This window comes from Aulostomus chinensis, chromosome 17 (assembly GCF_037954235.1).
Source record: "Aulostomus chinensis isolate RoL2024-O1b breed Wild chromosome 17, RoL_Achi_v1.0, whole genome shotgun sequence".
Classification (NCBI taxonomy): Eukaryota; Metazoa; Chordata; class Actinopteri; order Syngnathiformes; family Aulostomidae; genus Aulostomus; species Aulostomus chinensis.
Window position 1 is genome coordinate 26,207,614 of NC_141336.1, and position 26,053 is coordinate 26,233,666.

The 26,053-nt window shown below is 48.4% G+C and overlaps 2 protein-coding genes across 6 annotated transcripts; both read left to right on the top strand.

Moving 5' to 3' along the window:
* Positions 1–193: 193 nt before the first annotated feature.
* ldah (lipid droplet associated hydrolase) lies at positions 194–19,222 on the top strand. 5 transcript variants are annotated; one of them, XR_015109901.1, is made up of 8 exons: positions 194–398; positions 1,074–1,220; positions 1,736–1,870; positions 2,310–2,479; positions 3,390–3,630; positions 3,731–3,813; positions 3,943–4,210; positions 19,201–19,222. XR_015109901.1 is itself a non-coding variant. In XM_086183504.1 (7 exons), exons 2-7 carry the CDS (start codon positions 1,082–1,084, stop codon positions 4,129–4,131), a joined length of 957 nt encoding a protein of 318 aa, XP_086039630.1. In that variant the 5' UTR covers positions 194–398; positions 813–1,081; the 3' UTR covers positions 4,132–4,801. The 5 variants fall into 5 exon arrangements, 3 of the variants coding, with proteins under 3 accessions (XP_086039630.1, XP_086039629.1, XP_086039631.1); XR_015109900.1 differs by lacking the exon at positions 19,201–19,222 and adding an exon at positions 4,298–4,801 and having other exon boundaries at positions 195–398; XM_086183504.1 differs by lacking the exon at positions 19,201–19,222 and having other exon boundaries at positions 813–1,220; positions 3,943–4,801.
* On the top strand, positions 16,829–25,114 carry dio2 (iodothyronine deiodinase 2). The gene is made up of 2 exons (XM_086183506.1): positions 16,829–17,362; positions 19,201–25,114. Exons 1-2 carry the CDS (start codon positions 17,138–17,140, stop codon positions 19,789–19,791), a joined length of 816 nt encoding a protein of 271 aa, XP_086039632.1. The 5' UTR covers positions 16,829–17,137; the 3' UTR covers positions 19,792–25,114.
* The last annotated feature ends 939 nt before the right edge of the window (positions 25,115–26,053 follow it).

Consider the following 26,053-nt stretch of genomic DNA (forward strand, 5'->3'; position numbering starts at 1 on the left):
GAGACGGCGATGTGGACTATGTTCATATGTTGCTAATGTTATTGTCAGCTTAGCTTTTATTATATATTTAAGATCAACGAGATTAATAAAGAAGGTAATTTTATTTATTTTCACATTTGTAAAATCTATAATGAGAGGATGGAGATCTAGTCTCCACTCCAGATTAGTCGGTGGCGCTAAACTGCCGGAAGCTACTTGCTAACCGCCTAAATATTTGGAAAAAGAAGAAGAAGTGGCAGCAGCCGCAGAAGAAGAAGAGGAGGAAGCAGAAAGTCCTCGCGCTGCGCGTTCAGGAGATCTCAATGGAGGCGATGTCGCCTTCATGTTTTAAGCCTTCTTAGCGGTACAGCGTGAGATTTGGAGTCCCGGGACCGTAGCGAGCGCCTGGAATCCTGCCGGTGAGGTTCCAACTGACGTCAGCCTCGTCCTTCTCCTGTCAAAGCTAATGCGAAAGCATGGAGCACCAAACTCTATTTAGAATAACTCGATTTAAAGTGAGATATTATCGATGGAGGAGCATTATTTAACTGTAGAGCTCAGTACCGAGAAGACACAAGAGTCAGCATCGGGTCTTGAATTCGGCACCGCGTTAGTGTCGCAGGTACACGTTAGCATCAGCAAACACCACGTTTACCTGCCCTTCGTTGGCATGGCGCTAACTGGAGCCGGACAACAATCCTATTTAATTGAAATCATAACGCTGCGATTTCCAAACGGCAGGAGGGCGTCATATTTGTTTGAAGCTATTATGTGTCAAAGCACCATTTTAAAGGAAGTGTTGTGTCCTGCCTGTCCTGCCTCCGCATCAGCAGACTTGGCGGGATCCAGATTGATTTGCTCCCCGAACGTAAGAGACATCCAGACCAGCACGAGCTCAGCCGCCCTCTGACCTTCGACGTGGAAGAGACCTTTGGACCCGACTGATAAACTCTGCCAACCAATGAAACATCTATTAGTTATTGTTCCATAGAGAACCTGTCGCTGCTCTTTGACCATTAGATTTGTTTGATCAGTTTACGGTGGAATGTTTAATTACTCAGATCCTATTTTCTGATGTTCCTCTCTCTGTAAAGCTGATGAGATGGACAACATGGTGGGAGGCTGCAGCGATGACGCACGAACCGACTTCCTCTACTGCTGTGGAGCCGCCACCGAGGTTCTAAAATGCGGTTCCTGTAAGATACACACTGGAACCAACGTTCTATTTCTCATCATTCCTGGTGAGTCCATCTCTATGTTGTCGTCGTCATCACCAGCAGTGGTTTAATGTCATGTGTCCATCATCCGACATGTGACAAGTACCAATGTGTTGAAAGGTATGTGTGTGTGCGCTCATACAATATACCATGTCAAACCACAGCTCCGCTGGTTCTTCAGTCAACGACAGTTCACTTTTGTTTAGCAGCATTTTTACAGATTTCCTCGACACAAAGTCGGGTAACTGAGGAGACTTTGCATCCTGGTTAAACTCCGTGCCCATCAGCTTGTGTCCTAACATGAATGTCTGAATTAATCATTGAAAATAGTGATTGTCAACTATTTTGTTATCTGTTCATTTAGATATTTAATTAAATTTTGATCAAGAAATAAAGCAAATGTTTTGAACTTCCTTGTACAGACGCAGGGTGATGCTGTAATGGAGAGCAGAAATATGTTAACGCCTGAAAGTTGAACGGAATGACGACCTGATGTGTTTGAAAGTGGAATATCAGCGTCGCTGTTCTCCTCCACGCAGGGAACCCTGGTGTGGTGGGCTTCTACAGAACCTTCATGCTAACCCTGCATAGCATGTTTGGCCACCGCCACCCCGTGTGGGCTGTAAGCCACGCTGGCCACTGTGCACCGCCGGACGCCATGGACATGCTGGAAGGTCATTTAGCCTCCAGTCAGCAGTTGACGCAGCTGCTGTTCTTCTAGTAATCATATCAGTCAAATACACTGTTTCCTTTTATAAGAATTACATTTATTTTTCTGAAGCAACAAAAGTCTGTGCAAGAATATCACTGAACTAAATCTCTCATCTTTTGTTACCTGTTCAGAAACATTTGAAAAGACCTCAAGCGTATTTCCAAGAATTTAGTCGAAGTTAGCAAAAGAAACCAAAACAAAAACTGGATCATAATTGATGCAAACTACATTGCACATCGTATATTTTCAAAAATGATGAAAGCTGATATTTTTAATCCCTCAGTGTGGTGTTTAAATTCTTGGGACTGAAAGTAAATTTGACATTCTAATGTTCCAGCTGCAGTAACACATCCTGACACACGAGGCTCTGTTGTTTGTGTTGTCTTGCTGGTGGCGCACAGACGCATCATCGCCCGCCTACCAGGACGTGTTGGGTCTGGACGGGCAGATCGAACACAAACTGGCTTTCCTGAGGAGTCACGTTCCCAGGGAGACGGGTCTGGTCCTGGTGGGACACTCCATCGGCTGCTACATCATCTTGGAGATGATGAGGAGAGATCCCGGACTCAAGGCAAGTCACTTTTCAAGATTAAAAAAGGCATCTTATTTAATCAATGACGTGACAAAAGTCAAGGAGATTTAAATTTTACAACTTCAGCTCTTGCAATCATGCTCCAGCCCCTCAGATTTTCACATCCTCTAAAAGTGAGTGAGGGTCTGGAAAGCGTTTGTCTGCTTATAATTCTAGTCAGAGGGAAAGAGTCGAAACAAAAATGGCGCCGGCGCATCGGTGAAGTTGACGCTAGAACGGTTTAGACTCCAGGAAGCAGTGAAACACTCCAGCGCTGTGTCAGAAGAGGAGATGTCTCTGGTGTCTTTTCAGGGTGTGAGAAAGGTTTCCTACAAACTCAATAACAGACAGCTGAGAGATTTGTGTTCTCTTGGTTCTTTCTCTCTGAAGGAGAACGTGGAACACAACCACTGTTCTCTGGTGACAACTCTCCACCTCGGAACTGCAGGTTTTAATGAAATGACAGGAAACAACTCAGAACTCAGAAAACAACCCACTGGTAGCTTGCTAGCAGCTAGGCATGCTAATGATAGCAGGGAGGCTAGTAGCCTTGCTAGCTGGGACTCGCTGGTGGACCCTGGTGGTTGGTGGTCAGGAAAGCCTCAGATAAGTGACTTGCGGGGAGGCTGGAGTGTCTGTGGCAGTTGAACATGAGATCTGAGGTCCTGCCAGTGAGATCCAGTTCATTTATCATTTCTATCCCAGTAGTTAAATCTGCTTCCCGCTCAGTTACGCTAGCCGGCCATTCTCACTCGTCAGGGACTTCAGACGCTGTGATTGGTTGAGGTGTCACGTCTCTGGGAACTCTGCTGCAACAGGAGGATGCCCGACTGGAAAATGACAGGAAACTAATGTAGCTCAGGCCGGATGAATCTCTCACTAAAGATCTTGTTCTTTTGTCTTCCTGCAGGTCCTGAAGGCCGTCATGCTGTTCCCCACTATTGAGCGCATGGCCGTGACTCCCCAAGGGAAGGTCATGACCCCTGTGCTGTGTCACATGCGCTATGTGGCCTACCTGCCTGTGTTCCTGCTTTCTCTGCTGCCTGAGCGACTCAAACACGGCCTGGTCAAGATGGTGCTCGGTGCCATTCCCTCCCTGGACCTCTCTGTGGTCCCGCCCACCGTCGGCCTCCTCAGTGGAGACTGTGCAGGTCGGTTGCTGCTGCGCCGATGCGCGATTATCAACCGTTATTAACCATTCAATCATTCGATATCAAAGAAAACATGAGATCTTTTCTGTTGTCTCTGCAGCTAATGCCATGTACATGGGGGGTCAGGAAATGAGGGAAGTTCTGCAAAGAGATGATAGAACTATCAAGAAGAACCTTGAGAAGGTAGGAAACCGCAGCTGCTGCTCCTTGTGTAGAGAACCGTTCAGCTGTTTCTGACGCGTGAAGTCATGTTGGGTAGAAGTCCGCTCCAGCAAACGTTCCGGTGAGCTCTTGATCGCTTTACTTCCACAGCTTCTATTTTACTACGGAGCAACAGACCACTGGTGCCCGGTGCAATATTATCATGACATCAAACAGGACTTCCCCACGGGGGACTTCAGACTGTGTGAGAACGGGTTCCGTCACGCCTTCGTTCTGGACGCTGGAGGGGAAGTCGCTAAGATGGTGTCAGAGTGGATCCGGACTGATTTGAGGACATGAAGGCTTGATTTCTAAGTCTTTTGGAGACGAGCACGCAGCGTCTGGACCAATCAGCTCACAGCCCAGTTGAAGTGAAAAGGTTTGTGTGTGTTTTGATTTAAAAAAAAAACCAAAAAACAACCCAAATATCTTAAATATGATTTAACAATTCTGTACTTTGGTTTAGAGCGAGTACAGTGATGAACAAAAAGTGGACATTGGATGATAACGTCAGAAGCAGCAGTCGCTCTTAGACGAGCCTTTACTTGATGGACTGATGGTACTTTTAGTAGTAAAAGTACCTGAGCAGAGTGGAGTACTGAAACACGATGGCGTCAGCTGTGTATACCTAAGGAGTATGACAGTACTCATCAATGTTTTTATACTGCGTGGTTCAGGTCTTTTCAAAACTGAACTCAAAGGCCTGTGGTGTCACTCAGTGGCGAGTGGGCACTGCGGCTCAGACCTGGCCAGGACCTCCGGCCGGCTCCAAACCAGCGGAGGAACTCTAATAACCCAAGTCTCTCATCAGGTTGTGACTCTTCCTCGTGTGCTGGACCTCACTGTGCTAAATACCTCATGTACAGCTCTGGATTAGCAGAATGTTGCTAATGAATAACAACCTGCAGAACTTGGTGTCAATAAAAATGCCATCAACAGTCACACTTCACCCTGAACGAGTGTTTTTGTCAATTTTATTTGTACGGCGCCAAACACACGTTATCTCGTGACGCTCTGCAAGTAGAGCAGGTCCAGTAGTTTTCCTTCCCTCACTAATAGTCTTCAGCTCGCTAAGCTGTGTTTCCTTCATGTGGTAGCTAATTAATGAAGTTGAATGCATTGTTCCCTCCCCCTCGTTATTAAACACATCGTTCTACCGGCCGCGTTCTCCGTAGTAGCAGCCGTTCGTTTTGTCCGCCTCGCTTTGTGGGTGAACAGTGACCTCCTCATGTGCCCAGCAGAGGTCAGTCTGACCTGTCCCTCCTGTTGGGGGGAGGGGGGGGGGGGGGGGCGAGGACATGTGTCAGGGTCTAACAACATCACGGCACATAGAGGAAATGCCCATATTTGGTTGGGGCTTGTTATCACTGCTCTTATTTTCAGAGGGCTTTATGGCCTGTGCAAAGAAAATGCTTATCATGAAACTTGAAAGTTGAACACAGCAATGAGCAGTTCTCTTCAGAACAAAAACAAGTTTTCTGAGAGAGTTTGATTGGATGGGATACCAGACAGGAAGAGGAGAATAAACAGGAAGTGAAGTTGTACCTACATTTATACTGCATTCCAATGGTAAATGGACTGTATTTATATTTGTCCTACCTGGGCAGCACTCAGGGGATTAAACAGCACCATCTCACTCACCCACTCACACTCACCCCGTCACAGTCACTCACCCACTCACACTCATCCCGTCACAGTCACTCACCCACTCACACTCATCCTGTCACAGTCACTCACCCACTCACTCACCCACTCACACTCATCCTGTCACAGTCACTCACCCACTCACTCACCCACTCACACTCATCCCGTCACAGTCACTCACCCACTCACACTCATCCTGTCACAGTCACTCACCCACTCACACTCAGCCTGTCACAGTCACTCACCCACTCACACTCATCCTGTCACAGTCACTCACCCACTCACACTCAGCCTGTCACAGTCACTCACCCACTCACACTCATCCTGTCACAGTCACTCACTCACCCACTCACACTCAGCCTGTCACAGTCACTCACCCACTCACACTCAGCCTGTCACAGTCACTCACCCACTCACACTCATCCTGTCACAGTCACTCACCCACTCACACTCAGCCTGTCACAGTCACTCACCCACTCACACTCATCCTGTCACAGTCACTCACTCACCCACTCACACTCACCCTGTCACAGTCACTCACCCACTCACTCACCCACTCACACTCACCCTGTCAGTCACTCACCCACTCACACTCACCCTGTCAGTCACTCACCCACTCACCCACTCACACTCAGCCTGTCAGTCACTCACCCACTCACTCACCCACTCACACTCAGCCTGTCAGTCACTCACCCACTCACTCACCCACTCACACTCACCCTGTCAGTCACTCACCCACTCACACTCACCCTGTCACTCACTCACCCACTCACTCACCCACTCACACTCAGCCTGTCAGTCACTCACCCACTCACTCACCCACTCACACTCACCCTGTCAGTCACTCACCCACTCACACTCACCCTGTCAGTCACTCACCCACTCACTCACCCACTCACACTCATCCTGTCACAGTCACTCACCCACTCACACTCATCCTGTCACAGTCACTCACCCACTCACTCACCCACTCACACTCAGCCTGTCACAGTCACTCACCCACTCACACTCATCCTGTCACAGTCACTCACCCACTCACACTCATCCTGTCACAGTCACTCACCCACTCACACTCACCCTGTCAGTCACTCACCCACTCACTCACCCACTCACACTCACCCTGTCACTCACTCACCCACTCACTCACCCACTCACACTCATCCTGTCACAGTCACTCACCCACTCACACTCATCCTGTCACAGTCACTCACCCACTCACACTCATCCTATCACAGTCACTCACCCACTCACTCACCCACTCACACTCAGCCTGTCACAGTCACTCACCCACTCACACTCATCCTGTCACAGTCACTCACCCACTCACACTCATCCTGTCACAGTCACTCACCCACTCACTCACCCACTCACACTCAGCCTGTCAGTCACTCACCCACTCACTCACCCACTCACACTCAGCCTGTCACAGTCACTCACACACTCACACTCATCCTGTCACAGTCACTCACCCACTCACACTCATCCTGTCACAGTCACTCACTCACCCACTCACACTCATCCTGTCACAGTCACTCACCCACTCACACTCACCCTGTCAGTCACTCACCCACTCACACTCAGCCTGTCACAGTCACTCACCCACTCACATTCATCCTGTCACAGTCACTCACCCACTCACACTCAGCCTGTCACAGTCACTCACCCACTCACATTCATCCTGTCACAGTCACTCACCCACTCACACTCACCCTGTCAGTCACTCACCCACTCACTCACCCACTCACACTCACCCTGTCAGTCACTCACCCACTCACTCACCCACTCACACTCATCCTGTCACAGTCACTCACCCACTCACTCACCCACTCACCACCACCCTTCTTTTATGTTTAGAAGTAGTTTATGTACTTCTACTGCAGTTTGCATTGTTTTGTTGAGTCTCCTGCTTTGTTGGGTCACCAGCAGACAGGACGACAGGACTATGGACTTGTCTGAAAGGACAGAGACAGACGGCAAACATCCAAATAAATACAGAGGCCAGTGAACAGGACAGATCTTGCAGTTCCCTGTGAATGAAATGTATGTGATACAGGTCTGGTCAGCAGGTTCTTTAGAGGGCTGTCCTCACTCACTGGACATGAACTGCTGAATGAAGGCAACATCCTGACGGATGGAAGCCAGTAAATTGACGTCTGAGCTGCAGATCAGATAAGGAACTGGAGTTGATACGCAGTAATGAGCCCCCTCTTTACTGGTTTCTTCCTTTGCTGTGGTGTTGTAGCCACTGGGGCTGGAACTGGAGGGATGGGTTCTAACCCTGCTGGATCGGCCAGTCCCTGAAAATAAGCGTCCAGTACCCAGATGTGGCAACATGGAGTCCACTTACAGTGGTACTTCACCCAGAAAGTGTATTGTACCTTCCAAGTCCTCACTAGCAGGAGTACTCAGCTCACTGAGGTGTTTCTCCCTCCTCCATCACTTCTTAGTGACTCCAGAATGCAGGAAGAACCAGCCACGTATATTTAGCTTGAAGCTAACAGAGACTGATGCTATCAGCAGCTAAACTGTCCAGAAACGTCAGGTCAGCAGGTACAGGTGGTCTGGTGTGATCCAGGTCTCCTGGATCCAGATGGAGGATCAGGGATCCGCTAACACTCTGAATGGAGATTAAACTCACAGTGGAAGACTTCTTTTTAGTGCCAACCTGCATGAGTGCCAGTGAGTTGTTAGCTGGTCGTGCTGGTTCACCGCAGCTCTGACTCCCGTGATTCAACGTCAATTCATGATGGCTTTAAAGAAGCCTGCACCAGTTTTGAATGAACGCAACATTCATGCATTGGTTTTGTCATTCCCGTCTCCAAATGCAACGATATGAAGGAAGGAGACCATGAGAGGCTGTGGGAAGTCCGGGGGTGTCCTTCCTCCCAGATGAAGCCAGCACCGTCTCACTCTTTTCACTCCTCGGGACCCTTTTGAACAGCCTTTCACTTTGATCCACTGTGCTGGTTAAAATAGCTGCTAATACCTTGTCTGGAGGGGAGGGGTAGGGATGAAAACACAACCTTACCAAAATTCTGAATGTCCCATTTAGGTTTCCCCCCCAGGACAGAAATTGGACTGCTCTGTATAGTCTCTTACATCATGGTAGGAAAGCAACATTTCAAAAGAAAATGAGAGGAACTGGTGACTTGAACAGGAAAACAACCCTTAGCACTTAGCACCCACCAAGCATGAACAACAATGGATTCCTGCTAATCCCTCCCCGTTTCCCTGGGCACACACAGCCTCCAAAACAAACAGACCTGTTTGATGGTTATGGCTTTACATTCAGTGATGGTGTTTCCTGAATACACCTAGTAAAAACAAAAAGAAGCCTTTAAAGTTACTTTTTTATGCCCCCACACCCCCGCCCTCTGTAAGCTGGAGGACTGTGTTTTCAGGTTGTCGTCAGCTGGGACCTTCCCACCCTCATTAACGCAATGTCTCTGAAATGGCTTGAAGGAATTTTTTCCAAATTTGTAACAAACGTCCACTGCAACAGGAGTGCAGCTGTCAGATGGAACCTGTGAGCTCATTAAGATGTGTCGCGAAGTCCTGGCGTTCAGGTGGCAACTACACGAAAACCCTGCTGCTAGGCGACAGCAGCATGACCGCGAGAAGATCCCTCTCATCCTCCCGAGTGTGGTCCACCGGCCACATCCCTCCTGTCAGTAGCTCCCATTGAGTACTGCAGTACTTGTATCCAACTTTCTAGGTTCATTTGACATGTGGCCAACTCCTATTTCTCAGTGGATGTGTCACATATTCTGAGGAAGTTCTAAAAGGTTCCATGCATGTCAGTGGTTCCTGAGTGAGAGAGAAGAGCTTCTCCAGAACCCTCCTGCTTGATGTTTCTCCTGGAAGGGTTCCTGTATTCTTGCCTGGACCTCAGACTTTCTGATGCATGACCATCATACAGTGAATGACATCATACATCAGGAGCTGGACCTCCACCGCAGCTCTGGGACCCAGCGGTTCTTCTCGTCTTGTACGCCTGTGGAGATTTTATTTGTGGGCCTCTGCATGGGTGACGTTTTCCTCTCCAACCTAAGATTCTTTAAAATAGTGCCTCTCTTGCTGTTTGCTTCTGTCACAATATCAAGATATAAAACTCAATTTTTGAAAATCCCATCACCATAGCAACATCATATGGTGAATTTGATCATGCTAAACATTCATGCCAGAGTTGTAGTTTTTACTAACTAGCTTACATTTTTCCCTGAAGTGCAAATGTGAAGTGAAGAAACGGGCTTTTAAATGGTCAAAATTCTGATATTGAGTGAATCTTTGTTCGTAACAATGAGGAGTGAAGCTGATAAAAAGCTGTTCTTGGTTTTGATTGGAGCGTTAAAGTCACGAGGGCCTTTTATGGCAGCGATGTTGTTTCTCTTCAGGGAGTCATGTCAAGGTTCTCAGTGGTTTATTAAGAGTCAAACCTCATTCGAACCCACAAATGCTAGGAACTGAAGATGTGGGCATCGTACTTTCATCCAGAAAATAAAAGAAGACATGATGGCAAAAAACCCATGGATATGCAGATTTTTGTATCTGTATTGTGTTGTTGTTGATTTTGTCTGCATCAGACAGAATGAGTCATGGAAGAAGTCAGCTGTCAGTGTCATACGTGTGCAGTTCATTTGTGCCTACCTGACAAGCGTGTTATTTAACACATTCCAACCCCTCAGTATCAGTTCGAGGCTGTAACAACTCTCAACCTTGTGTGCGCATAGAATAAAAAGATCTCTTGCAAACATTTCAAACAAAAAAGTTGGTGCCTGTTTCTTCAAATGGGGACATTCACGTGTGAAACTTGTAACTCTTTGCCGTCATCTGTTTTCATCATCAGTCTGTTCTGGTGGAAATCATAGTTCAAAGCCGCAGCAGAATTCTGGCCTCATAAATTGGACTGAAAGCATAATGCACGCTGGCATGCATCAGGATTCCACTCTGGAATGCCTCTGGTCTGCACTGGGTCTGAACAAATTAGGGAATAACCTTGCATCTGTACGAAACATGTATCCACACTTGCCTCACAGCCCAGATTTGTGTCCGTGTAAAGAGATCTGAGTGCCTCTGGTTCCACTTGTGTCAGCGTTCTTTCAGGTGGCCATTAGAGAAGCCTCCCACATTCCTGGAGTACAGGTGGGAGGGCGTGAAGCCTGCCAGTCAGAGTCAAGTCCCCAAACTATATCAGCTCACTGAGGTTGTTTCTCCTCCTCCATCACTTCTTAGTGACTCCAGAATGCAGGAAAAACCAGCCACGTATATTTAGCTTGAAGCTAACAGAGACTGATGCTAACAAATGCTGAACAGTCTATTCACCATCTCTCCAGGTCATCTGGTATAATCCAGGTCTCCTTAATCCAGCTGGATGATCAGTAATCTACTAACACTTGGACTGGGGATAAAAAGTAACTCGTGAGAATGCTGCCAGAGCGGACGCGAGTACAAGTGTTGCATGATATATCCATACTGAGATAGTACTGCAGTACTAGAGTATCCATAAGGGTACAATAGTGCATTTTGAGGGAAAAAAATTCAAAATTATTCATTTAAGCATAAATGCACCAACTGATCGCAGTGGATGTGCTCCGGGGGGACGACCATGTGACACCGCCGTTGGGCAGTCCCCTGGGTTCTCTTGATTAGGGACACAGACAGGTTGCAGACAAAGTTATCCATATACTCCAGGCCTACCAAGTCTTACACACTGTACCTTTAACTGTGATGCCAGCTTGTTTGTTTAAAGTGAACAAGGTGATCCTGTCAGTTTTCCACCTCATTCAACACTGCTCCAGCACACAAGGTCCAAAGTACATGTGCTGGCATCACATCACAAGGAACCAGAGGCTGAGAATAAGGACAAAAGAACAGCCTCAGACAAATTTGTACAATCTAGAAATTCCTCCAACATTCCCTAAAACTGTGATGAAAGACGCGCCACCTTGATCAAACCCTGCTGAATTCAGTGTTAATTTATTTTGGATGACATGAGCTGTTTAAGAAGAGAAACCCACTTCCTTCCGTCCAGGAAGGAAACAAGCGAAGAACAAAGACGAGACCCTTTTAGAACAATCCCAGCAACTGTTGGGACCTGCAGGAAGCATCCAGTCAAACCAGCTGCTGGGTGTGTTTATCCTGAAAATACTGAATATCCACAAGTCAACAGTCCAGATTGTTCATGAGGATATTAATGTATTAAGATCATAAAAGTTTCATGTAAGGAGAGAATTGTTGGGTGGAGGTTCACCGAAGGAGTGATGTGCTGGACCTCCTCGACTCGGAGAGCCTCATGAGAGAACTTTGGCTGGGATTTGGCGCCGTACAAATAAACCTGATTTGACTTGACTTATTAAAATAAAATTATGAGATTAGCTGAGAAATAAGAACACTTAGTATAATGTTGGCTTGGGGCTAATAGAGAAAAATAATCATGATGAAAGCAGTTGCAGACTGAACTTCACCAGGATTTGACAGCATTTCCGGGGCATTGTGGGACTGCGGGCCGGGCGAACAGAACAGCACATCAGAACCAGAACCACAGACAAGGAGTCCGACGATCAGATGGGTTGTAAACAAACACCTGTGCTGGACAAATTTACTCAGAGGCGCAACAGAGGGCAGAACTTAAATATCTTGAGAATAACCACAGAGCCGCTGGGATCGGCTCCAGCCCCCCCGCGACCCTTAATGTGTAGGAATAAGCAGAAGATGACGATGGATGACCACAGAGCACAGTGACTTCCTCATCCAGTTACAAATTAGCTGCAGTTGCGTAAACTCACGCTGCTGCTGGGCCTTGCAGAGGCGGTGACTCGTGTGTGGAGGCGGATCTTCAAATCATAAATCGATACGATGGACAAAAAATAGAACACACTCACTTTTTAGGAAATTTTGTGATTGTCCATCATCCCCTTAGCCGGCCGCCGTGTGTGTGTGTGTGTGTGTGTGTGAGAGCGGCTGTGTCGAGGTGACTGTCTCCAGCATCGTCACCAGCCTTCTTGTGCTGTTACACCGTTTAATCAAAGCCTCCCCAACATGTGACTCGGTCCTTCTATAAGAACGCTGTCGAGGCTTTGATAGTCAGAACACAGCCAGGGTCACGCCAGCTGCGGCTGACATGTGAATGAACTCTCAAAATGAACCAGGCAGTTTCGTAACTTTGTGTAACGTTATGCCACCTGCGCAGACTTACTCATGGCTGCGTGTTTGCTCAGCCAAGGTTGAGGCACTGAAGGATGGTAGTAGTCCAGCACATCGCTCCACATGTATTGATCACTGGTCCTCTTCCCACATCCTCTCAGACAGAACAGCTCTGTACAGTAGAGGGATATTTGACAACCTGTAAAGCAATCATCGAGATTTATGGTCCACATCCAGAATGTTTGTGTTGTTGCTGCACACAGGTCAGATAAAACCTAGAGCTGTGTTCAGCAATCACTGGTGAAATGTTGACAACTACGAGGTGGTAGTTTCAGCCGCCCGGTTCTACCCCCGCCCCCCAGGCCCCCAGCAGCCTGCTGTCTGGTGAAGGTCTGGAACTCTGTGAGCAACCAGACACAAGGGAAGGTTCTGTCTCTGCTGGTCTGGATCCAAACATGACGGACAAGAAGGGGATTCCCTAACAAGGCGACATGCTCCTTCAGACAGCCTTGTGTCGCAGTCCTAGTCAGACTTCATTCTTTTTTTGAATTAGGGTTCCTCTTGGTTCTCACTGACAAAGCGACAAAGATGGTCTTTGCTCTAAAGGTCATTTGGTGCTAAGATGGCTAACAGGGCATGGATGTCACACCTGAACTCACATCTGGAGCGGAGCTTCTCAGTGGCTAAGAAGAAAAGTCTGTAGCTGCCGAGGCCAAAAAGCTGTTTTATGATGTCCAATAAACGTTAACTGGAAGAGCAGTGAGAAAGGGTTTTGGGGTTAGAGAGTTTTATGTGCTGCACACTGTGTATTTCTCAATATTAAGACCAGATTTTCCATAAAAGGGTTGCTTCACAGCATGAAGGGGGCGCTCCACAACATCGGTGTGGCTGGTGCGGTGTAAAATCAGCCACTGGCAAACAGCGCCAGCCGACAGTTGTCATTAAGGTGGTTTGGAGAGTACTTCAGTACTTCAGTAGCCCGCCAATGTTATGGTACAACCTGTATGGGTACATCAGCTGCTACATTGGCATCTGGTTTGAGTCTGATATGGCCTGTTTACTGAGTACACATCTGGTATTTGAATGGAGGCTCGTGCTGCGGAACATTCCAGTTAATCCATTCACAGAATACAAGGTACCACGAGAAGTCCAGCCGTACCTGGAGAGGAGAGCTGGCCTTGGATAAAAGGACTTTGTCTTTGTTATGGGGTTCATTTATATGCCGACGGCATGTAGGAGGTTAGGACTTTGCAATGTTGTGTTACTGTAGAAGGACTTGTCCTTCCACGGCGTAGACGCACATATAAAGTACGTCTTCCTGGCCCGGCCCTTCAGCGCCAGACAGTGGAGGAAAAGCAGCTGAACAGAACAGAGTGTGTAGCAGTGCGGTTCTTGATCTCGAGGTTGAAAGAACATTAGCCTGAAGCTGACAGGATGTGCCGACGCAGCTACAAGAGCGCTAACTCACCCAAAATGTTATGTAGCTGTTTTTTCCTTCCTGTGTTGCGTCTTTGTGACCACAGAATGCAGAAAGAGCCGGCCACCTTGGACAGGTTTAGCTGTCGTTAGCCATCAGTCTCAGTAGCTTCAAGCTAAACTTACGTGGCTGGCTAAGAGATGAAGGAGGGAAAAACATCTTTATGAGCTCAAACACATATTAGTGAATATTCCAAAGGTCGAATATATTTTGGGTGAAGTATCACTTCAAGTATTCTCTGCAGTTGTGATTAATTTTGTACTGGACTTTTGGTAAAAGTGAATTTCTTCAAGTTAAAAATGACCCTTCAGAGTTTAGAGAGGAAATAACGAACGGCATCACGACGTGTTTTCAGACGCATCTGTGAACGTTCATCAGAACGGCGAAGCCGAGCAACAGCTGCACGTCTTTACTGTCCCCAGATATCAACTCCAGACCTGAAGGACACAATTAGAGAACAACTGTCTTGTGGTATTTGACTAGACCAGACCAGACTGGTCCCAGTAACAGTGGTTGAGTTGTGACTGGAATGGGAACCGGCTCCATTCGGGCGCTACGGTGGGTTCCACCTCCCAGGAGAACGCCACCGAGGCAAAAGCTGCCTCAATGATTTTGAAGCAAATTCCAGTTAACAGACATCCTTCTTCTGTCCCAGGCTCTCGATTTACTGGTCGAGAAACAACGTCTGAGAATTAACAACCCTGAATCTGACGGGTCGTCTCGCCTGTCAGCAACCAGTCATGTTGTTTTTTGTTTTTTTGCCCCCTCCTTGATCCATGCTGTCTCTCACTTGGAATTTCAGTCCCACCACACCAGACAGAAGAGTTGAAACAAAACGGAGAAATAACAAATTGTAAGATAAAATGAGTTCAACTTGGACATGGAGTCTCCCAGCTGGACCCGGAGTGTGGGGGCGTCTCTACTGCGGCGGCCTCGTAGAGGAAGAGACAGCGTTACACGCCCAGGGTCCTTGAAGACGTGCCGCGGTCTCTGCGCCGACCTCGGCACACTGGGAAAACAAACTTGACTCAAATAAAAACTTAAATTTGTTGCATTTGAACTGAACTGAAGTGCTGGGAAGTGGAGGAGTGAAAGAGGCCAAGCAGAGGACAGGACACGTCCTCCAGTCAGCCGTTGCTCTGCTGTCCTCACTTTGATCCTCCTTTTGTGATTGAGGAGAACTCGGCCATGACTGCTTGTTTTCGTCTGTCTCCCCCCCCCCCCCCTCCGTCTCCCCCTCCCTCCCTCTCTGCAGTGAACTTGTAAGGCTCCATGTTAAAACTTCACACCTCAACAGCTTCAGTGTCTTGGCTTTGGTCTCTGCAGCTCGGCTGAGCTGCATTCCTCCAGCAGAGAACCATCTTTCAGGTTGCGGTGGAGGACAGCGCCGCCTCACACGTGGGTCCCACATTTCCCACAGGTGCTCCAATGTGCTGAGGTGTGGTGATGATGAGCGCCGCAGCGCATGAGTCACATCCAAATGTTCCGTGACTCTTCCTCTGGTGTGGATGGAGATTATCGCTCTGGAAAAGAACTCTCATCACAACAGGAAGCTGCCAGCAGGGGTTGTGAGCTGATTTGGAGGGCCCCTCCCATTAAGAGGACAAGTGGACCCAAAACACGCCACTAAAATGCCCCATAATGCAAGTGGGCCAGCAGACCCCCTCCCTGTGGGGTCAAGCTGTCTGGCATGTACCACTTCTGAGGAGGGGAACCTTGACTAATCTAACTAAGACTGGCATGGTGTTTGGAGGGGGGGTCCATGTCTATTTTTCAGAGCGAGCATTTCAGAATTCTGTCGTGTAAATGTGTTGAGTGGTGGTCTGTATTTCAGGCAGGTGTGAAAAGTGAGAGGAAGAGTGTGTAGCTGTGTAACACTTCCTCCCTCCTGACGCGGACCAGCACTCTGCCCCCCTTCATGGGACGGCGCCGCTCGCCCCACAGACACGTGATCTAGAAGGTAGAAGGACAAACTATGGTATACATGAGATGTACAGCGCTGTGTGTCCCGTGTGTGTGTGTGTGCGTGTGTGTGTGTGTGTGTGTGGGGGGGGGGGGGTCAGGGAAAGGGTGTCGCTGTTGCTTAGAGGACAGTCATAAAGTATTACTGGAAATGCTGCATGTTTTTTTAGCATTAGTATTTTCATCTGGTGCCAGGGCGCCCACGTGCTCCCGGCCATCAGCCCCTCACCGTCTCACTGCTGGAATAAATGCTGCTCTGTGGTGGCTGGATCCCAAACTCAGCCCCTGTCGAGGTCTCTGAGGCGCACAAAGTTGTCACCTTTTTACTGTTAAACACAAAAGAAAAGATGATTTCAAAGGTTCTCAGTCGTCCAGGTCCTGTTACTCTGCGAGTTCGGCAGCTGGACTTCTGATGCAGAGCAGGGTTCAGCTCTTAGCCAAGAGGCTCCAGGACGACAAGCTGGCACATGCTCGTTGCCATGGTGATAATAAGAACTCAGTGGGTAACTGTTCCCTCAGGTTAGTTAAGTCGAGGCTGTGAGGTAAAACCTGTTCCCACTGTTTCCTGTTGTTCTTTTGTATTTTTCCGTCTGCTTGTCCCCTTGAGTCACTTCACTCCTCAGGGCTGCCGAAGGCCCGTCTGAGGTTCGACTGGGTCGTTGGGTTACCCTACTGGTCCTGACTGGGACAGACCTCGGAAGAGTTGAGGGGTACTCCCCCCCCCCCCTCCCTCCCTCTCTCCCCCCCTCCCTCCCTCCTCCTCCTCCTCCTCCTCCTCCTCCTCCTCCTCTCTTCCCTCTCTCAGACCGTGCACTACCTGTGACGTCAGAATATTGCTATAAAGACAAGCCACGCGGATAAGGTGCAATGGTCGTCCCTATTAAACGAGAGATCACGTGCCAGCTGCGGGACGTCTGATTCCCCCCCCCACCCCGCCCCCCTCCTCCAGCCTCCTCTGCGTGAAGTCTGCGGGACAGAGCAGAAGTATGCGGGGAGCGGCGGAGGTGTCCGGGGCTGCGCTGCGCGCAAGGAGCGGCGCTCTGGAGTAGCGGTCCGGCTGCGGCGAGCCTGAGGGAGATCATGGGGGTGGCCAGCGAGGACCTCCTCGTTACACTCCAGATCCTCCCGGGATTCTTCTCCAACTGCCTCTTCCTCGCGCTCTACGACTCCGTGGTGCTCGTCAAGCGCATCGTGGCGCTTCTCAGCTGCTCCCGGTCCGCCGGCACCGGAGAGGGGCGCCGCATGCTGACCTCCGCGGGGCTCCGCTCCATCTGGAACAGCTTCCTCCTGGACGCCTACAAGCAGGTACAGTCCGGCTCCCTGACCTCGGAATACTGGACTAACCCAACCGTGAAGTTCTCTACATCAGCACACATCTGGTTCTAACATGAGGATCTACAGAAGCGACACGAGATCACGGCAGGTTCTTGTTGGTAGAAACAAACCCTGAACAGCCATTCTAGATCAAATCAAGTTATATAAGCAGCCAGCAACAGCAGGCAGCAGGTCAGACCAGTTTAAACCAACATGGACACGCAGATTTACTGGATTGGAATGTGGCTTTTATCTGAGTTGTTCCTCCTATCCAGCTGCTAATGAGCTCCTGGATCGCTCTCACTCTACGAACTGGACTCGCTCATGGGTTTGGATCAACAGTGAGTCTCCCTTGTGTTGTGGCAGAGGCAGGAGCAGCGGGGTTAGGGGGACCTGCTCCCCACTCTGTGGGTGTGTTCACCACCTTCTCCAGTGACCAGAATAATTGGATGACCCAGTCATAGCGTGAGGGTTTCCGTCCTCCCCACCCACAGCAGCCATGCAGTTTTATTTACCACAAAATGAAAGGAATGTCTTCAGGGTGAGCCAGAGCCAACATAGTCCACAGAACAGTTCCAGCGTAGAGAACCCAGTCACTTTGTGAACAGGAGAGAACAGGAGGAGCTAAAATGGCAGCCCACCCCTAATAAGTTAAGGCCAAACACGACCGGACTCCTGCCTGCCGGAGCGATGTGGCGGTGGATGAGGGCATGCCCCCGTGCACCGAACTGCGGCCATCTTGGACCCTTTAATAGCCAGCCCACTTGAGCAGTAGCCAGTCGGCAGCTGGTCCTCAGCCTTGGAGGACCCGCTACCACACACACCTGTCTGCATGATGGATCAGGCAGTGTGTGACTCACACACACAGAGTACAAGTGCAGTGAGCAGTCACATTACATCCACGGGCATCACAATAATTGGATATAATTAGCTGCTTCTGTTGAGATGACCAGATTGTGAGGACAGGCTGGTAGCACGCAGCCCTGGAACATGACCATACCTGAAACCCTGATCTCTCCTTCAATGGATCCGATCACTCTTGACTATTAATGTCTAATTCCAATTAAATGACGGATTCTTTTTCTACTGGTTATAAAACCTCCAGACTCCCCCGGCGAGCATCCCCTTGTACGGTGGCCCTGAGGGCTCAACACACTGCAGCTTCAAAACATCAAACAAACGCACTGAAAACGTGGACAAACTCATAAAAACATGCCGTAAACGTGCACAACACGAGACGCGCTGCAAGTTCATGTTTCCAGAGGACTCGCAACCTCGCTAGGTTCACTTCGCAGTATTTGATGTATTTTTTGAGACAATAAGTAATTAGTTCTCTAGCATTATGACATCTTGTCAGGGTCAAGGTACTTTTGTAGTCCTACAGGAAGTCATCCTGTCAGGAATAAGGTATTTTTGTAGTCCAACAGGAAGTTAGCATGTCAAGGATGATCTATCTGTGTAGTCCAACAGGAAGTGATGATGTTAGGGGTGAGGTATGTTTGGAGTCAAACAGGAAGTGGTCATCTCCTGGTTCCTCCCAGCAGCCAATAGGATCGCTCCATGTGATTGTGGTGATTGAATCAGTAAATCAGCTCTGGTGAACAAAAGTTGATGATCTTCCAGGTTTAGTTCATCAAGATCATCTTCACTAATGAACCCTCTGATGATGCTGGAAGCCTGGATGCTACGGTTAGCAGTGCTAAGCTAACGTTAGCCTAGGAAGGAGCTACACCAGGGTCACATGACCTCAAGGTCGTGCTGTGTTGTGTTGCGTGTGGAGCGTCTCGAGCCGCCAGGCGAGTAAGTAAAGACTCTCTCTGTGTGGGCAGGTCAAGCTCGGCTGTGAAGCCCCCAACTCCAAGGTGGTGAAGGTTCCTGACAGCTTCAAGTGGAGCAGCAGGGTCAACAGCCTGACCACGGTCCCAGCAGGTGATTGGGTGAGAAACGGTGACGAGTGCCGCCTCCTGGACTTCGAGTCATCAAATCGTCCTCTGGTGGTCAACTTCGGCTCAGCCACCTGACCCCCCTTCATCAGCCACCTGCCAGCTTTCCGGCGGCTGGTGGAAGACTTCAGTGACGTAGCTGATTTCCTGTTGGTGTACATAGATGAAGCCCACCCGTCTGACGGCTGGGTGGCCCCGCCTATGGGATCTTGCTCTTTCAATGTACGGAAGCATCAGAGCCTGGAGGAGAGGCTGGGGGCTGCACGCAAGCTCATCGATCACTTTTCCCTGCCGCCCCAGTGTCAGCTGGTGGCCGACTGCATGGACAACAACGCTAACGTGGCCTACGGCGTGTCAAACGAACGTGTGTGTATAGTCCAGCAGGGCAAGATCACCTACCTGGGGGGGAAGGGCCCTTTTTTTTACAATCTGAAGGATGTGCGACTGTGGCTGGAGCAGAGCTACGGCAAACGCTAGAAGAATCCGACGCTGTGAGCTCATCAGCTGATTTGCTGACATCATCGATCAAAGAGTTTCAAGTGATTTCTGTAAATCTGGTCAACTTTTCCCTCCCTCGTCCTCTCACAGACTGAGCCACTCGTTTGTGGCTGGCTATCAGCTAAAGGTTGAACGGTGCCTGTTTCATCCGGACCGAAGCACGCAGTCGCTGCTGAAGCCACACGACATGATTCACAACAAAATAAAACTACCAATACTGCATTGCAGTTGTACGATCTGATCAACAGATAATCACCCTCTGAAGCTAAAAGTACAAACAGACATCACCAATGCAGTAGTAAGCATAAAAATACTTGTTTGCTGCAGTATTCTTCCCCTCCAAGTCAGGACCAAGAGCATGTCCAGCCTGGAGACGGGGATCGTTCTCTTGCGGTCTCACTCACGTCTCAGCGCTGTCACATTCCCACCTGCAAGATCTCAAGGGACATTTTGCAGCTACGTTACATTAATTAGTGCTTGAATTAGCATCGGCTAACGGTTCAGTGATCATTTACTAATGCCTTCATGTTAACACGGTAGTTACGCTGACATTTGCTTTAGTCAACAGAGGAGTGAACATTTACCAGTAATTCGTACAACGGCAAGCTTGTCTAAGGGTTTACAGTATGTTGGTGGCGGTCACCCCCCCCCCCCCCCAAAAAAAAGATTAATCATGAGATAACTCTCGTTTTCCTTTTATTATCTCATCATCAGAAGATGTCAAAGCTCGTTTTCTCATGATAAATGAATTTACCCTCTGAACAGAAGCGCCTGATTCCTCAATTTCATGTCAGGTCAGCGGTGCTTTTTATTCGGCGTTATTTGGACACGATCATAGGTATGCGCACCTGGATTCCGCCCTCAGGAGTGTGAGACGTGTCTCTCTGCCGCCATCCTGCTCAGGGCCTCTAACCTATTGAGATGCCTTCAGACTTTAGTTCCTATAAAAGAAATACCAAAGCATCGCCACAGGGAAGAACATTTCACAGGTCCCAGTTGTTTTTCCATGACTTGAACACGTTCATCCTACCAACATGCTGATATTGATGTGCTCCCACTTCCTCTCAGCTTCAGGCTGATGGAGGTTTGGAGGGGAAACCCTCAGCGAGGAAGTTTTTGTGTCGTTCAAGTGAGCTATCAGTGGTGAGATCAGATATTTGGTGACTACAGACCAGATGTCACATGATCACAGTGGCTTTCTCTGTGCCTCAAACCCATAACGTCACGATAAATGGAAAGGCCTGCGGAGAAGCAGGGCTCTCGGCTGCTTCAGCGTTGACATAACTCAGCGGCCTGGCCGTCCCACTCAGCTGCAGCTCCTCCTGGCTGTCTCTTATTGATTGAACCTCCCACGCAGGTTTGATGGCCTCAATTCATTTTCATCCACAGGTTTTCAGATCTGCTGCTCATGCTTGTATGGAATGTTCCTTTGTCTTCCTGGTGAATGTTTTGTGGTGATATTGACTCATCAGACGTTAAAAGCACAGGTGCATGTCAGTCATTGGCTGCACCCGCCATGATTGAGGTTGGTTCTACTAAAGGGAATACAAGTACTTGTGCAAACTGTGTACTTAAACTCCTACTGCAGAGCTTCAGTTTGGCAGGAAAGTCTGTTGTCACAGTCACTGACCAAAGTACCTTTTCTCTGTGCTAACTGGAAGTCTGATTTTGAAAGCAAGATTTGAGACACCAGAAAATGTTTTTGAAGCTGACCCTGATCCGACATTCAGCAGAGACGAGTATGACATGGACTCAGTGAGGGAGTTGGGGACATGGTGTGTCTTTTCCAAACTCATGTGGTATCGTCCACATTCCTGAACAGTTTAGCTGCTGTTAGCTGTCAGTCTCATTAGCTTTGAGCTAATTAAACATGGCTGGCTCTTCCTGCATTCTGGAGTTACAGAGAAGTAATGAAGGAGGGAAAAACATCTTAGTGAGCTCAAGAGTCCTAGTAGTGAGTACTTGGGAGGCAAAATTCACTTTTTGGTTGAAGTATTAATTTTTCACTTGCACTTTATTGCAGTCTGGCCTCCGAAATATTTGGACTCCTTGTCAAAGCCATGTTTAGCATCACCAATCAGGCCCACCTGGGGTTTGGGTCTCGGTTACCAGGAAGTGAATGGACATGTGACGTCGTCTAGTTGAGTTCACTATTATGTCTTGAAACCATCGGATGTTTTTCATTATATGAAACTATGAAGTGTCCTTTAATATTTAAATATTATTAAGATGTTGAAGTGGAAGGTGCTGAGGAGGAGTGTGTTTGTGTGGTCTGGAGGGAGTGAAGAGGGTCAGATTTGTTTGTTCTGCTCTAGATGACGAAGGTGTACGAATGAAAACCTGTGATGAAAGAGTCCCAGACTCAGTCTCTGGTTGGATAATCAGCCACACCTGGTCACCTGAGACAGAACCAGTGCATCTGTGTTCATGTTCATTCTGCTAGTACTCATGTCGCACTAACTATGTAGACACCTATGTTCTCCATTACTGTGCTTTTATTTGCTGCTTCATGCATTTTGCTTGTTTTTCTAATATGTCATAGAGCAAAATAACAAAGTGGATAATAAAGGAGAAGATTTGCTGCTAAAACTGATTATATGTGGTATTTAATCTCCTGAATATATTTAATCAAATTATAAAAATTGCTTCCAGTACGAATCCAACAGAATCCTGGCTGCTCCATCCGTGCGCGGTGATTATTGACCATCAAGCCATGACTGCGTACGTTCTGAGTGGTGGAAACGATTTTTGCTCAACAACTATGCTTGAGCACAATGTCCAGGTGATTATTTGCATTGACAGAGAACTTTGATGGTTTTACTCCACCACATTTCAAAGAGATACTGTGCTTGTTACTCCTCAGCATGTATCTGATGCCCGCCAACACGACTACAACACGTATGACCTTAACATGTCCATTAGAGGTCAGTGATTTGAGGATTTCATGCTCCCAATCACTGGAATGCAAATAGAGTGTCCAGTCAATTGGTATGGCGCCAAATCACTGCTGAAGTTACCTCCTGACACTCAGGAGCTCATGTTTTGGGAGAAAATGCAGGCCTGAGGATCCATCAAAGATGGAGGCCTCAGATGGAGTTCTCTGGCTGACCTTGTGTTCCTCCAGGATGAACTTCTGTTCTTTCAGATGTGCTGACTAATCCGAGGAGGAAGGGCACGGCTGAAGAAAGGGAGTGATAAAGAGTAAATTTAACTTTGCTGCTCCATTCTTCCATTCTCAACCCCACCTCCATCAATCGAATGCGTTCGATGGAAACAAACGTGCTCTCATGATAAACGTCTCTCCTCGGAAAACTGTGAATCACTTGAAGCATTTACGTGGCGAGCTGTGAACAGCAGGACTTTATTCACGTGTCAAGCAAGTGGTGCTTACAAGTGTGACAGGATGCAACATTGGAGGGGAAGAAACTAATTAGCTACACAAGTTCAAGCACCAAAGACCACAGAAAAGGAGCTGGCAAGTGTGTTTTCCAGGTCCTTCCAAAGGACTAGGGCCTAGTGGTAAACAGGATCTGGACACAATCACAACAGGAACCCCCTTCACTTGTATCTGTATGTACCCTCCTGACCTCTGCCGCGCAGCAATGTTGTTTCACTCTAACACACAAACGTGCGTGGTGATTGGTCCACGCTAGCAGCCCACTGTCATTGTTCTCTGGTAAACATACAGATTCAGATCTGATCAAACAGAAACACTGATTCCACCACAAGGAGGAAGAGTAATGAAAGCAAACACATGCAACACATTCATTCTCTAAACCTCCATCCATCCATTCATCTTCTCCCTCTTATCCTGTTAAGGGTGGCGGGGGCTGGAGCCTATCCCAGCAGCCTTCCCCCTGGACAGGTCACCAGTCCATGGCAGGGCCAACACATAGAGACACACAACCATTGGCTCTCCCAGCCACGCCTACGGTCAATTTAGAGTCTGGATTAACCTGGTCCCTCTTGATGTCTTTGGACTGTGGAGGAAGCTGGAGTACCAGAGAGAACCCAGCAGGAACAGGGAGAACATGGAGACTCACCCAGAAAGACCCCGTGCTGCAGCCGGGGCTCCACCCACAACCTTCTTGCTGGGGGGGCCACAGTTTGTACGTCAACCTATGTTTGTAGTCAAACCAGAAGTGATCATCTCCTGGTTCCTCCCCCAACAGGAAGTGGTCATCTCCTGGTTCCTCCCCCAAAAGGAACTGGTCATCTCCTGGTTCCTCCCCCAGCAGCCAATAGGATCGCTCCATGTGATTGTGGTGATTGAATCAGTAAATCAGCTCTGGTGAACAAAAGTTGATGATCTTCCAGGTTCAGTTCATCAAGATCATCTTCACTAATGGACCCTCTGATGATGTGGAAGCCTGGATGCTATGTTAGCAGTGCTAAGCTAACGGTAGCCTATGGAGGAGCTACACCAGGGTCACATGACTTCAATTTCACCACCACTCAGATTCAGCCTTCTTGTGTTTCCCCCTGATGACCTTTAATGACCTCCATGACCTCTGTCGGCTCCTCTAGACTCTTGTTAGCATCCCAGGTGTTTACTGGTGGATCTGATGTAGAACTGAACCTCCAACATCCACCAGTCTGGTGTTTACTGGTGGATCTGATGTAGACCTGAACCTCCAACATCCTCCAGTCTGGTGTTTACTGGTGGATCTGATGTAGACCTGAACCTCCAACATCCACCAGTCTGGTGTTTACTGGTGGATCTGATGTAGAACTGAACCTCCACCATCCACCGGTCTGGTGTTTACTGGTGGATCTGATGTAGAACTGAACCTCCACCATCCACCGGTCTGGTGTTTACTGGTGGATCTGATGTAGACCTGAACCTCCAACATCCACCAGTCTGGTGTTTACTGGTGGATCTGATGTAGAACTGAACCTCCGACCTCCACCAGTCTGGTGTTTACTGGTGGATCTGATGTAGAACTGAACCTCCGACCTCCACCGGTCTGGTGTTTACTGGTGGATCTGAGGTAGAACTGAACCTGCTGGTATCCTCAGCTGCTGGGAACCACGCACCTCATCTCTAGTCCCTGACCTGGAGACCAGGGAACCAGACATTCTACTCGGAGAACTTATTTATAGTAAACTTGCTCCTAAGGGGCGGCGTGTCTCAGAGGTAGAGTGGCCCTCTGGCAACCAAAGGTTTGCTGGTTCAATCCCCACTTCCCCCAGTGACCATGTCCAAGTGTCCTTGAGCAAGATACTGAACCCCTTATTGCTGATGGCCCTGTGACGGACTGTTGACCCATCCAGGGTGAACCCCGCCTCTCACCCAGTGTCAGCTGGGATAGGCTCCACCCCCCTTTGCCCTGCAACACTTAATGGATAAGCAGTATAGCAAATGGATGGATGGGTGGACTTCCTGTGCCAATATGAGTTATAGGATCCAAGTTGAGACTGCATTCCTGAGACTTCCAGAGTTCCATTTGGTCTACCAGTTCCAGGACTTGGCCCCTCTTTTATTTGCTCCAACCTTTGAAATTTAAATTTAGACAAATACATGATTTATTATTTATTTCACACTTTTACCCAGCGACACAGATCAGAATGTGCAATTCTACCGTGCCGTCTGGTGTCATGTGACTCACTGGAGTGAAGACATCAAGTTCCCTGCTGCTGTTGTCTCGAGGTGTAACGGCGCTGCACACACGCACAGGCACCGCCATGTTCCTGCAGGAGGACGATTACAGTCTTTGCTCATCAACTAAAGCTTCGAGACAAACTGGAGTCACTTGAAGGACAGAGATGGCGTTGTCAGCTGTGTGACATCGTCCAGTATCCTCATGACAGTTATTCTCACTGACAGGATTCTCCAGCTCACTAAGATGGTTTTCCTTCTTCCTTCTTTCTTCCTTCTTAGTGACTCCAGAATGCAGGAAGATCCAGCCACGTATATTTAGCTTGAAGCTAACGGAGACTGATGCTAACAGCAGCTGAACGTCGGCTTATCAACTCTCAGCTGGTCTGGTGTGATGCAGGGCTCCTTGATTGTTGCCAGGAGCATCGAGCCTGGGTGGCACGCACAGTTGAACCTCATGTGCCCATTCACAGTAGAACCGAACCACAAGTGTTCTAGTGAGTTTTAATCTCCAATCCAAGTGTTAGTGGATCCCTGATCATCCAGCTGGATTAAGAAGATCTGGATTACACCTAACGACCTGGAGAGTTGGTGACCAGATGTTTCTGGATTTATGTTTTCTTTCTCACTATGTCAGGATGA

What these genes read in the sequence shown, in the direction of transcription:
- ldah (XM_086183504.1), top strand. Translation starts at nt 1,082, where the DNA reads ATGGACAACATGGTGGGAGGCTGCAGCGATGACGCACGAACCGACTTC. An exon ending in TCTATTTCTCATCATTCCTG is followed by an intron (nt 1,221 to 1,735) that starts GTGAGTCCATCT and finishes TCCTCCACGCAG; the next exon opens with GGAACCCTGGTGTGGTGGGC. An exon ending in CGCCATGGACATGCTGGAAG is followed by an intron (nt 1,871 to 2,309) that starts GTCATTTAGCCT and finishes GGTGGCGCACAG; the next exon opens with ACGCATCATCGCCCGCCTAC.